Source organism: Carettochelys insculpta, chromosome 2 (assembly GCF_033958435.1).
Source record: "Carettochelys insculpta isolate YL-2023 chromosome 2, ASM3395843v1, whole genome shotgun sequence".
NCBI lineage: Eukaryota > Metazoa > Chordata > Testudines > Carettochelyidae > Carettochelys > Carettochelys insculpta.
Genome location: NC_134138.1, coordinates 44,818,077 through 44,831,754, shown reverse-complemented (window position 1 = coordinate 44,831,754; position 13,678 = coordinate 44,818,077). Strand labels below are relative to the sequence as shown.

Here is a 13,678-nt window from a genome sequence, read left to right as displayed (position 1 = left end):
CCTAGGCAGTGAAGTGGGTTGTAGAAGCAGTACCTAATTACTTATTTGGAAACCCATGCCTCTCGTTAACTGATCATGGACTTCTCCACTGGCTAAATTAGACAGAGGACACTAGCCCCACGATTATGAGATGGTATCTAGCCTTACAGTCAAGTGGTGGACACGCAGGAAACCAAATACCAAAATGCATTTCTTTTCCTGGGATGGGAGAAGAGAGGAGTAAAAGAACAACTCTGAGACCAGGAAGCCTCATCCCACCTCCCACTGGAAGGGCTTAAAAGGAGGCACTGCAGCAGAGCCAGGCAGCTACCAGAACCTTTGCTCACCTCTACAGAGGGTCTACAACAGGAGGGTACATCATCAGGAGTGGAAGAGCAACTCAAAAGAGGGCTCTCACCCACACAAGCCTGCAAGGAGCACCCATAAATGGCAACACACCTCAAGGATGAAGAAAGAGGTGGTAAGAGGTCCAAGGGAGAGTGTTGGCCAAGGGAGGTGATAAATGCTGTCCCTATAGAACTCAGGAGTACCCTGGGTCAAAATTTTGTGGCGTGAGCAGACCAGGTCCCCCAGCCTCACCTGCTCCCACTGCTGAAGGCTCTACCAACTAGGTAGGGCTGCTGTCACAGACTAACCACTAAGTGAAAGACCTACTCCAGCATATAGGTATTTGTGGACCACTTGTAACATGTTTAATTCTTGTCCTATCACCAGCGATTAAGAGTAATTTTTCTTCCACTTCCTTGATACTTGAAATCTGTTCTCACATCCCCTCTCAGTCTTCTTCTTTCCAGACTATAGAAACCTTCACATCTTTCCTGAAATGTGGTGCCCAGCACTGGACAAAATACTCCAACTGAGGCCTATTCAGGGCAGAGTAGAGAGGAAGAATGACTTCTCATCTCTTGCTCACAAAACTTGCTCCCTATCCACAAGGTTTCTTATTCTGTCAAAGAAAGCTATCATGTTGATTTGGCATGATTTACTCTTGACAAATCCATACTGTTACTTATCAACTTATTGTCTAGGTGTCTGCCAATGGATTCTTTAATTATTTGCTCAATTATCTTTCCTGGTACAGAAGTTAAGATGACTGGTCTGTAATTCCCTGGATTGTCCTTACTTCCCTTTTTATAGATTGCACTACATTTGCCCTTCTCCAGTCTTCTGGAATCTCCCCCCACAGTCCAAGACTTTTGAAAGATAACAGTTAATCAGATATATTCTCAGTAAGCTCCTTGAGTATTCTAGGGTATATTTCATGAGACCCTGATGACCTAAAGACATCTAACTTGTCTAAGTAATTTTTAACTTGCTTTTCATCAGCATTTACCATGTGACATGTCCAATCACCACCAACCTTGTTGGTGAAAACCAAAACAAAGTAGTCATTAAGCACCTCTGCCATTTCCATATTTTCTGTTTTTGTTTTTCCTCTTAATTGAGAAACAGTCCCACCCCATTCTCCTTCTGCCTCTCTTGACATGGGGAGGCTAGTTCCATTCTTCTTCGCTTGTTTTATAATTGGCTAAACAAATACTATCCAAATTAACCAATTTTTAGAACATATACTGTCGGTCAGTGTTACACCACCTTTAAAACATGCATTCTGTAAACACAGAACACATCTTATGCCATATCCAAAGCAAACATCCTACATTGACTAGAATATATCATCATATGCACATTGTCATACTAAAATCCAGGGTATCTAACAAAAATCTTTAGTTCTAATTGTGATACATAACACATTATGAAAATGTATGATTTTCGATTTGTTTATAACTCTCAGATTCAAGACATCAACTTCCTACTCCACCTTGCTCCTGTTTGACCTTGGTTCTTCCAGTCACACATTTGGTGATGCACTTGTTTGAAACACACTGAATGAATTACCTTTTTTCTATTGGATATGGCAATGGTAATCTCCTTGTCTACACTTCACAGGCCCGCACTAAGATAAATAATTTAGAGAGGGTAATAAAATGAAGGAAACATGATTTACTCTTAGTACGGAAGAACAAACAACGTAAATCCTATTTACCTCCTAATCTGCTTCTGTAAGAGGCCTACATGAAAACGAATGCACATAATGTGAAAACAACAACAACAAACAATACAATTCACAGATCACTAATTCTATATTTTAAATAAGTGTTTCTATAACTGACATCAAGAGAAACTCTGGGTTACTCATATTTTTTGAAAACCAGACTACTTATTCAGGTGCCTTAATTTGGATTTACAAGCCTAAATTCAATATCTCAACTCAGTTCTGAAAATCTTAGCCTGAACACTTTCTTTTACTATAGTATATCATAGATAATGTAAAAATAGCAGTTTTAGTCTAAAAAACACTTCATTTATCAGCACAACTAAGTAAAGTTGTACTGGGAACAGGCTGATGCTGCAGTAGTTACTGGAATATTACTCAGCATGAATAAAGGTAAAAGCTCAGATCTTGCATTCTAAAAAGCAGATAAAAAGATTCAAAACATTTACACATTGAGAAAGTTTTAAAAACTGTAAAACACAAAATATTTTAAAAAAGAACACACCGAATTTTCTTCTTCCTCTTCCAGTTCTCTTTGTTGTTCCTCATGTCTCTTTGCCTTGATCTCCATAGCTTCTGTGATCAGATCTCTTAAAATTGAGACCGGTTTGGCATTCTTAATGAAACTATGCTAGAAAACAAAACCACGAAATTACATCAATCATGGAAATCCAAAAACTACTTTTTAGCTATAACTTTATTACAAGTAACAGATGATAAAAATAACATATTATTCAACATCACAGACTGGTTAGTGATAAACAGTTTTTCATATCAGACAAATTAAAACCTATGTTAGGGAAATATACAATCTCTCTTAGCTGCTCTGCAACTAAATAAGATTTAGCTTTTTTATCTATTTGGGTTTTCTATACCCACGGTGTCCAATATGCTGTACATTTGCCACATGTGGTGAACTGGAGAGCACCGTGTAGCAAAGTGGCTCGTGAGAGCTGCACACTTGGAGCGCCCTCCACCCCTCCACACACACGCCCCACTACTTGGTGGGACAAGCATGTGGCAGCAGCGGCAGAGGCGGCTCCTCCTGCAGCTCGCTTTGACAACTCCTGCAGCTCAGAGCTATGTGGCTCCGGTGAGTCACATCACATCACACATCTCATAGAACTGGAAGGGACCTCAGGAGGTCATCTCGTCCAGTCCCCTGCCCTCTTGGGCCAGGACCAAGCCCCAGATCCCTAAATGGCCCCCTCAAGGATTGGGCTCACAACCCTGGATTTAGCAGGTCAATGCTCAAACCACTGAGCTATCCCTCCTCACCATCATCACTGGCAGTTGGGAGGGGTGGGGGGAGTGGAGGGTGCCTGCCTGGAGGGGGTGGGGCATAGGGTGGCTCAGGGGATGCCGCCTGAAGTGGGGGAGGGGTGGTATTTGTTAAATTTCTTTTGGACACCACTGTTCTATACAGTAAACCATGGGAAAAATGTAACTATGTAATAAACTTGCTTTCTGGTTAAGCATGTAATTGTCTAGAATAAAAGTGTATTAGGTGGTAAATACATAGAATGGTATTTGTCTGATATGGAAAAATAAACTTTTTCAGATATTCAGTTACAACATTTAATTAATCTTAACAAGCTGATAGCACAAATTAGTGGCCATAAGCAGAGCAGCCATTGCTGTTGGTTACTTCAACAAACCTGTATTTTAATAGATCATGAATTATTTAAACATCTGCAGTTCTGAAATGTAAAACAAGCATTTACATGGAATTCCTTAGAGCAAGTAAACATACCTGTAGTTCTGAGACTGAGTAAGTTATTACATCAAATGAAAAATGACAATTGAAAAAATGGCAAAGGACATTTCAGTAGGTGGCTTCTTATTCTCAGTCTCAGTTTAAATACTGAAATCTTTACCTTATTTTTCCTTTCTATGGCCTATCATTAATAAGATGAGTTTTATTGATGCAAACTAACATCTCTCTGTTTTAGTCATAATTGTAGCAAAGTAGCTTTCTATACACTAACTACAAGCAATCTACGCAGAGCTACACAGAACATCCATCTATCCTTGAAATAAAGAAGCAGAAATGTAGCACTTTAAAGACTAACAAAATGATTTATTCGGTGATGAGCTTTTGTGGGACAGACCCACTTCACCAGATCAATTTCATTTCCAATACAAACTGACATTTATTAAGTACAGAGGACCAAAACAAAATGCAATAAAAATTGACAAATCAAATAGGATTGAAAGAAGTGGGTGAGAGGTGGGAAGATGTTAAGTGTCCAGTCTGAGATAATTAGGAGCATCAAAGGAAGGGAAGCAGTCCTTGTAATAAGTAAGGTAGTTGATTGGTAACAGAGAGTAAGCCGTGCTAGTCTATACACTATCAAAACAAAAAGCAGTCAAGTAGCACTTTAAAGACTAGCAAAATAGTTTATTAGGTGAGCTTTCGTGGGACAGACCTACTTCTTCAGACCATATCCAGACCAAATATTGAGTCTGTTCTGGTCTGGATATGGTCTGAAGAAGTGGGTCTGTCCCACGAAAGCTCACCTAATAAACTATTTTGCTAGTCTTTAAAGTGCTACTTGACTGCTTTTTGTTTTGATAAGGTAGTTGATGTCTCTGTTCATACCATGTGTTAATGTGTTGAATTTTAATATGTACTCTAACTCACAAATCTCTCACTCTAATCTGTTGTCAAATTCTCTGTGTTTCAGGACACAAATTCTCAGGTCTTTAACAGAACGGCCTGCTCCATTGAAGTGTTCAGTGACTGGCTTATCAAGAAACTCAATATACATAACACCTGGTATGAACAGATACATCAACGGCCTCACACATTACAAGGACTGCTTCCCTTCCTTTGATGCTCGTGATTGTCCCATCTGAGATAATGAACACCCCCCCACCTCTCACCCGCTTCCTTCTATCCTATTTGATTTGTTGCTTTTTTTGGGTTTTTTTGGTCCTTTGTACTTACAAATGTCAGTCTGTATTGGAAATGAAAGTGATCTGATGAAGTGGGTCTGTCCCACAAAAGCTCATCACCGAATAAATCATTTTGTTAGTCTTTAAAGTGCTACATTTCTGCTGCTTTGGTTTGTTGGAGTACAGACTAACACGGCTACCTCTCTATTACTATACTTGAAATTCATGGCATGTCTATCCTACAGGCTTAGGCCAAGGTAAGGCAGGAGTCTCTGACGGCAAGGAGATCTCGTGCAGATAGGCAAATCAGCCATGTGATTTAGCTTATGAGATGCCATTTGCAAGACTGCAATACAGGTGCATGTAGACCCAGCCAAAACCTAAGTATCTTATTGTCTTTGTAGTGGAGTTAGAAAATTCAGGGAAGGGAAAAAATGATATAACAAAGATTGGTTAATTTCAATGGCCAAAGAAATACACCATGAAGAGACTATTATGATTTTAAATACTTAAAGGAGAAATGAGTTCCCACAAGAATAATATTTGAGTCTAAGGTGGTGTTGGTAAATAATGAATCAATGTGATGGGTTATGGCATCAGGCATTAGCATTTCCTAGTGCATCAACCATCAATTGAAGCATTTTGTTTTCACACAGTTTTATTATTGGTGCCATTGTTAAAATTTGAAATGTAACCACCAGACTGTCCAAAATGCTTATGGATAAGAATCAAATAATGGATTGTTACCTTACAAGAAATTTTAAATTGAATTTGAATTTCTGAAATTGAAAATAACTAGTAAAAAATTTTTAAAAAAATTAAGTCAACAAAATTCTCATGATGTTTTTTCTCTATTTTGACTAAATATACCGCTGTCAGTGAGTCAGTTCTACTTAGCTGGCTGTACCTTAGTACCTCTGCCTCCAAAGTTAGGGTTTTTCAGGCAGCCATTGAAGGAGAAACCATGGGAATCATGCTGTCATGAAAGGTGATGGTTAGTTAGGGAACTCGACAGAGCTACTGGCTTCTACGTAGTTACCTTAGTGTTTGGCCTGGAATAAATGTGTAGTTTCCTCTGATATAGTGGACTGATATAGTGGATCAAAATTCTTTTCAACTGCTAAAAAAAGTCTGTCACTGTATTTTTTACCTCTTTATTAGTTTTACCCATAAAAGGAAATAATATGCTCTGATGTCTTTCAGAAGATTCCTCATTCTTCTACACTTGTGAATTTTAGTATATCCTCTCACAATACCAAAGCCTGGCGATCAGCAACCAAAAGAGCAAGAAAAGCCATTTTTTTCCAGTCCAATAAAAAACTCACTAACAACTCAAGAGCTGCAAGACATGTAAATCCAAGACAGTCCTTAATAAGTAACATTAAACTATATTTTTTTACACCCCCTATTTTAAGAACACTGCACACATAATGATTTGTAGTGTGATACATGTTTACTGCAGGATGTTCAAAAACTTTTTACTTATTCTATTTCCTCACACTTTACCTGTGTTTTTGTACCATTGTCTTCTTGACTTTCACTCCTGAAACTTCTCTGTCTCTGGAGGATACTAGTGGGAGTTTTCCAAAATGGGTAACAGCACTACTGAAAAATGTGGCCACTTATTTAGGTACCTATATGTGGATTTAGAACCCTAAACAGTTGGTTCCTGTTTTTTAAAATCCTAATCTGTTTTTCTTGCAATAATAGTCCGTAAAACAGTTTTAGCTGCACTTTTGTAATATCAAATACTGTATAAAATTATCTGAAATACTGCATATAAATTACAAAACACATTAAATTCAAATACAGGATCATAGGGGGAAAGTGAAATGAAACCCCACCTTGATATAGGAAATGCTTTAAAAAGTAGGTTATTTTTCTAATGAAAAGAATGAGATACTTAGACAAATTACATACATATATGTTAGTATATATAATTTTATCTTATCTCAAAAACCTTGATAGAAGAAAATACTCAGAAAGATAAGCCTTCCAGTTCATTTGCATCTGCAGAACATTTTGCTTAACTAGACACATTTTACTATAAATCAAATGAAGAGCAAGTATTCTGTAAACTCTAGTATTTCAAGATCACATATCTTTTGCTATTAGATATGAGTTGTTCATTTGGGGATTTTTAGACGTTCACTGTTTATCAAAAATAACCAGGGAAGTTGTGTTTTTTTGGTTTATATTGTTTTTTTAAATTTTGCAATTGTAGTGTCAAGAGCCATAAAAAAGTCCTTACAGAGCAGCATGCAGCTCCAAGCCAAGGGTTGCAGACTCCTGCCATAGACTAAAAGATCACAGTAGTTCAGTTTAGTTAATTTCTGCATCCCTTTTAAACTATAAATATATTCACAATATAGGTTGAAACTCTCTCGTCCAGCTCCCTCCGGACGAGAGAATTTGTCAGATCACTGGAGGTCAATATTTTCTAGCACATTACTAACAGTTCCACTGCTTACTGGGCTCTTAGAAGACATTTAGAGGTAAATTACAGGTAAATAATACCACAGAACACCGAGAGCCAGGACTGGTGGCTGTAAAGAAAATTTATGGGACCATGGGAAACTTGGTCACACTGCTGATAAACGGTCATCTGGCTAAGTAAAATTAAGCTGAATTATGGAGTTGCTGGTTGAGAGAGTTCCAAATTAGAAAGTGTCAACCTTTAGTTAGTTGTTTCAGCAATTATTTGCTCAGGCTTGTCTTGTTTTAACTTGGATCTGCTCATGTCAGCTAAGTCATCCCTACAGAACTCAGCCAACCTGTTTGTAAAGCCCTGCATGGATTTTGGACATGCATCACTCTACAAAACTATAGCATCCAGTTAATCAAGCCTGGTTTTAAAATGCACATTAAGTTTTTATTTCAAACATAATAATTTGCCACTACCTGCTATTATTTGACTCTCTGTACTTTGTTAGATAAACTTCAAGAAAGAAGAAGCATGGGGGCAGAAGAATACTTTCTAATGATCCTTGGTTTCTAGACATCCTTACAGAAGTTCTGACTTAAGGCAAGAAAACCAAAGAGGATGCACTGCTTTGACAACTTAAATACTGACTTGTAGGAGTTGTGTTGCAGTAGCTCTCTGCTCGGGATTCTTCACTAAACATTTCTTCACGAAATCAGTAAACTCATCAGACCAGAGCTCTGGCTTCCGGAATGTTGGTGGTGGATTTGTGGGAATCATAAAAATAGCCTAGTTAAAAAATTAAAACAAAAACATAAAGGTGAAAAAAAGTCAGCAAAAATCACAAATCGTTTTATCCACCTTTTTTCCCCCTTTATCAGAGTGAGAATCTGGAGTACAAATTTTAACTGATCTAGAATTGCCAGTACGATTAGGATTCAGGAAGCAAATCCATCTGCAACCAATACAGCTATATCCCAATGGATTTTCTTATTTAAATTGTACCTCACTGAGCACATCATTCTTTATTTTAACTATTACTTTATCATCAGTCTTGAGAGAAGATTATGCCCTTTCAGAATCTCTTAGAAGCAAGGGCACTTCCTGGTTCAGCAGTTATACCTAGAAAATATTGCTGTTGAGAACCAGATCCACTTCCTATCTCTTAACTTAATTTCTATTTTGAATAAGCAGAATTACTGAAGAAGGTCAAATCAATCCTATTTGGTTTTGCATTCTAAAACACTCAGGTGTAATTAAACACATTGATTCTGCCCATGGGATTTAAAACTAATTCTAAAATGGATATGAGGCCACTGAAGACAAAATACAATGTAAATAAATAAATCATGTTATCATCTTACTGGGTACAAAAAGGTCTCACAGTAATTATAAAAATGACATTTTATCCTACACACCACTTCGCTGAAAATCACATCCAGAAAAATTGTCTAGGTAGTACTCTTGGAGGAATTCAGTGCCATGCACATGGGCAGAATTCACGTCCCCTGCAGATTTTTTTGCTTCCCTACAGAAAAATGACTTCTCATCAAAGAGTTCCCCAGGGGTTGGTTTGCCAACCCTCTTAGTTTCACCAGGAGTCTCCTGGAACTGGGAATGTTGAACAACCAAAATATGCACTATAATTTTAAGAGAATAAATATTTCAGTACCAAATAATGGATTTAAATTCAAATATTTGTATTTTATAAATCAGTTCTGTATTTACCTAAAAGGAAACATACAGTAACAAACCTGGCCATTTTTTAAAGTCACAGCAGTACTCCTGCCATAAGGAAAGTTATTTTCATTTTTGTAGAGAGGGGTCCCCTATTTCACTGTAAGATGTCTCCAGCCTGGTATGTCAGCTCAGATGCTCTAAAGCAATGCTATGCACTACTGATAGACTTCCACGCTGGCATTAAACTACTAGTTTGCAATACCAGACTGTTTATCAGTATAAATGAACTACTACTGCTATAAAGCAAAGGATGACAAACTCATCTGCTTTTGTCCTTGAAGGTAATAATCTCTTTTGAACTTTGAGCTGCTGAGTTGTAGTCTTATCTCAAGATAATCTTAAACTTAACATATAATTTTCTGCAGTAGCTATAAGAACACAAGGATAAAATGGTGTACTTGTAGCTATTGTTTATATAGTATCATCATAAAATGAGCTAAAAATATACATCTCCTATTTGACCATAAACACTGAACTGTGTAACCCGTAACAAACAAGCCTAAATATATGAACCATCATATTTAGGGACAAGGTTATTTTCATTAATTTCATTGACCCTAAGAAAGAATTTACTTCTTTATAGTCAACAAATGACTGATACAAAACCAAGAGTTTATGGGTCATTCTTAACTCATCAACACTACAAACTACCAAAGTAACCGATCTATACATATAGCCTAAATTTAGGATCCTAAGCTTATATTTAGGTACATATATAAAAATGGGTAACAGCGCTACTGAAAAATGTGGCCTCTTATTTAGATACCTATATGTGGATTTAGAACCCTAAACAGTTGGTTCCTGTTTTTTAAAATCCTAATCTGTTTTTCTTGCAATAATAGTCCGTAAAACAGTTTTAGCTGCACTTTTGTAATATCAAATACTGTATAAAATTATCTGAAATACTGCAAATACATTACAAAACACATTAAATTCAAATACAGGATCATAGGGGGAAAGTGAAATGAAACCCCACCTTGATATAGGAAATGCTCTAAAAAGTAGGTTATTTTTCTAATGAAAAGAATGAGATACTTAGACAAATTACATACATACATGTTAGTATATATAATTTTATCTTATCTCAAAAACCTTGATGGAAGAAAATATTCAGAAAGATAAGCTTCCCAGTTCATTTGCATCTGCAGAACATTTTGCTTAACTAGACACATTTTACTATAAATCAAATGAAGAGTAAGTATTCTGTAAACTCTAGTATTCATTCAAACTGCTGATTGCTTCCTTTTCCCAGCACTTGTACAGCTCAATTCTTTTTTTCTTTTCTCTAATTGCTCCTTTGGTCTCTTTTAGTCCCATTTCGTATACCACCTGGCTCAACCAGAAGTAGTCTTCTCATCTTCATGCCTTCTAATCACTCCACAGGTCGTCTTATTAATTTCTCCACCCACTCACCCACCTTTCACGGCTTTAACTATCACTTTATACAGACATTCTTCAATCTGCTACACACACATATCCCTGGACATCTCACCCTTACCTAAGAGGTGTTTTGACCTTTGCCGCTTATATGGCCCACATTACGGTAAAATCTAAGAATAATCATCTTCACAACATGTGAGGTAAGAAAGCATGATTATGTCAATTTACAGTTGAATCACTAAGAAACAGAGGAACTGATGGCGCATCTACGCTGACAGACACGATACTAGCATAGTTCCAGTGACACAGCTATGCCAACATAAATCCATAATGAAGAGGCAGCCTACACTAATGGGAGGAGTCATCCCATTGAAGTAGGAACACCACCTCCCTTCTGAAAATCATGTCAACAAAAGCATTTTCTGTCAACATAACTGCATCTACACTGGGGTGAACAAAGTTGGGGGTGGGCCCACTTGGACAGGCGTGAAATTTCATGAGGGAGGCACAGCAAGATTGGCTGCTGGGTGTCAGGCTCATCCATCTCATTAAAAATGCTGAAATATGTCACTGTTTTTATGTGTGTGTATTCACATTTATATAACAATTAATAAGGTTTCACAGTCTACACACTTATTTCCTTATATGTGCCAAAAGGAGGGTTTTTTCATATGAACATAGCTGAAATTTCCATGTTTGGATGACATTAGACAGGTTGGGTGAGCCCTGATAATTGCAGAGATGAAAAGTGGGGCCTGATGTAAAAAGTTTGCTTACCCTGAGCTACACCAGGGGATTAGGTTGGCATTTCATTAATCAGGGTGCAGATTTTTCACACCTCTCAGCAATGTAGAAAATTGACCTAACTTTTAAGTGCAGACCAGCCCAAAGTGACTTCTGCAAGGGCACACATTAAGTCCATGACAGAGCAAGAAAGTGAATTCCAAGCCTCCTGAAACTTGGGCTAACAGCAAGACTTTTTTTTTCATTCTTTGTAGCTTCATGAATGATTCGCTCTTATGTCTAACAAAACGTACATAAACACAGTTTATCTTCCTGCTAATACCCCTCTCTAAATCCGCTCTCTGATATTAACCTCACAACCCTTCACATTAACATAGATTAGCAACCTTAGAATCACCCAACTGCCAAAAGATAAAATATAACTTCTAGCTACAGGAATATTTTGATCATTTGTTTCCATTTTTTGGTCTGGGAATATTTTATCCCCTTATATTTAAAAGGCGAGAGCATCTCTTTAAATACCTTGGCAGATGTCACCCTACATTTTTTTAAAAAATATATTTTAATTTGAAGAAATTTTTGCCAGTTAAGCTGTGCCTACAGTACTCATCTCACACCTCATTTGCATACTTCCACGGGATCTCACTTCTGAAAGGGACTGCTTTCAAAACACAAACAGCCGTGTTGACGGAGTTCCTTTGAAAGGAAACCCCACTTTCAAAAGCGCCCTTCTTCCCAATTTTTTTCAGGGTGAAAGGTTCTTTCAAAAGTGGGGCTTCTTTCAGAAGGAACCCCACCCACACAGCTGTTTTGGCTTTCAAAAACAGCACTTCCAGCACAGCGAATGGCCGTGATTATGCAAATGAGGCCCTGAATATACAAATCAGTGCCTCATTTGCATTTTGATTGGCTGCATTTGCACATCCCTTTTGAAAGGAAGGGGCAGTGTAGATGCAGCCTTAGTGTCTGGCTACAGAAAGACCTGCAGTCCCCAAGAGTGGAGCACCTAAGGTGACATGACTTGAAGAAAAAGAGGAAGTTACTCACCTTGTGCAGTAATGATGGTTCTTCAAGACATGTATCCCCATGGGTGCTTCACTCTGGGTGTCAGTGCAGCCTCACGCTGGTGCTCAGAGATTCTTCTATAGCTGTGGTTTCCCGCACCACACATGCGCAGGACTGCCTCCTTGTGCAATCTGGTGCATGCGCGGCGTGGGCCCCTCCGTTCCTTCACTACCCTAGTAAATAGAGAAGGACACTACAAAGCTGGGGAAGGAGGGACAGAAGTGGAGCACCCACGGGGGTGGGGGCTCATCTTGAAGAACCATCGTTACTGCACAAGGTGAGTAACTTCCTCTTCTTGAGTAGTGTCCCCATAGGTGCTCCACTCTGGGTGACTGTAAAGCAGTAATGACACTTCAGAGGTGGATTTGGAGCCTAGTAATGATTACAGTCTACAGAACTGCTTGACCCACACAAATGGAAGAAGCAATCAAAGACAAAAGAGGGTAGTGCTATGCAAATATATGGCTCAAAGACCATGTTGCCGCCTTGCATATGTCCAAAAGGGATACTTTCTTGAGAAAGGCAAAGGTGGAAGACACGGCCCTGGTAGAATGCATGGTGACAACACCTGGAAGGTGTTTCCTGTGAAGAATGTAACAGGTGTGAATACAGGTGGAGACCCACTTGGACAGCCATTGAGATGAAACAGGATGGCCCTTGGATGGCTCTGCAAAGGAGAGGAAGTGCCTAGGAGACTTGCACCGAGGCTTTGTTCAATCAACATAGAAGGCCAAAGTCTGATGAATGTCCAGAGTGTGCCACACAGCATGCGCGAGATCAGAGTGCAGCTTCAGGAAGAATGCCAAGTAAATGGATAGGTTCACTGACATGAAATAGAGAGGGAACCTTAGGACAGAACTTAGGGTGAGGGTAAAGAGTGACTCTATTCTTGGTAAACACCACATAAGGAGGTTCAGCCATCAGACTGGCAAGCTCCACAACTCAGCTGGCCAACATGATGGTGACTAAAAACGGAGACCTTCATGGACAGATGGAGCCAGGAACACATTGCCAGGGATTCAAAGGGTGGCTTCATGAGGTAACTGAGGACATGGTTAAGGTTCCAGATAGAGATCAGAGGATATACTGATGAAACAGTGTTTTGCAGACACATCTATAACTCCTCACATCACTCCCCTTCCTATCCTCTGACTACATGCTGCACCTGCGTGAGTCAGGCCATGCCCTCAGTACTGTCAGGGTGCATGCCACTGCATTAGCAGTGTTTCATCGAGCAGAGGATGGGATGTCCTTCCTCCTTACCATCCTCCGCTCGGTCAAACACCGCTAATGCGGCAGCATGCACCCTGACAGTACTGAGGGCTTGGCCCGAGTCACAAAAGTGTAGCACATAGTTGGCAGATAGGAAGGGGCAT

At 38.8% G+C, this 13,678-nt stretch overlaps 1 protein-coding gene across 2 annotated transcripts in view; it reads right to left on the bottom strand.

Moving 5' to 3' along the window:
* The window catches only part of STK3 (serine/threonine kinase 3), a 270,216-nt gene that overhangs the window by 145,875 nt on the left and 110,663 nt on the right, over positions 1 to 13,678 (bottom strand). For both annotated transcript variants that reach the window (XM_074985670.1, XM_074985669.1), the window contains 2 exons: positions 8,025 to 8,162; positions 2,559 to 2,684 (listed from right to left, as the gene is read on the bottom strand). In XM_074985670.1, the coding sequence (XP_074841771.1) occupies positions 2,559 to 2,684; positions 8,025 to 8,162 (264 nt within the window). The remainder of the gene's footprint in view (positions 1 to 2,558; positions 2,685 to 8,024; positions 8,163 to 13,678) is intronic.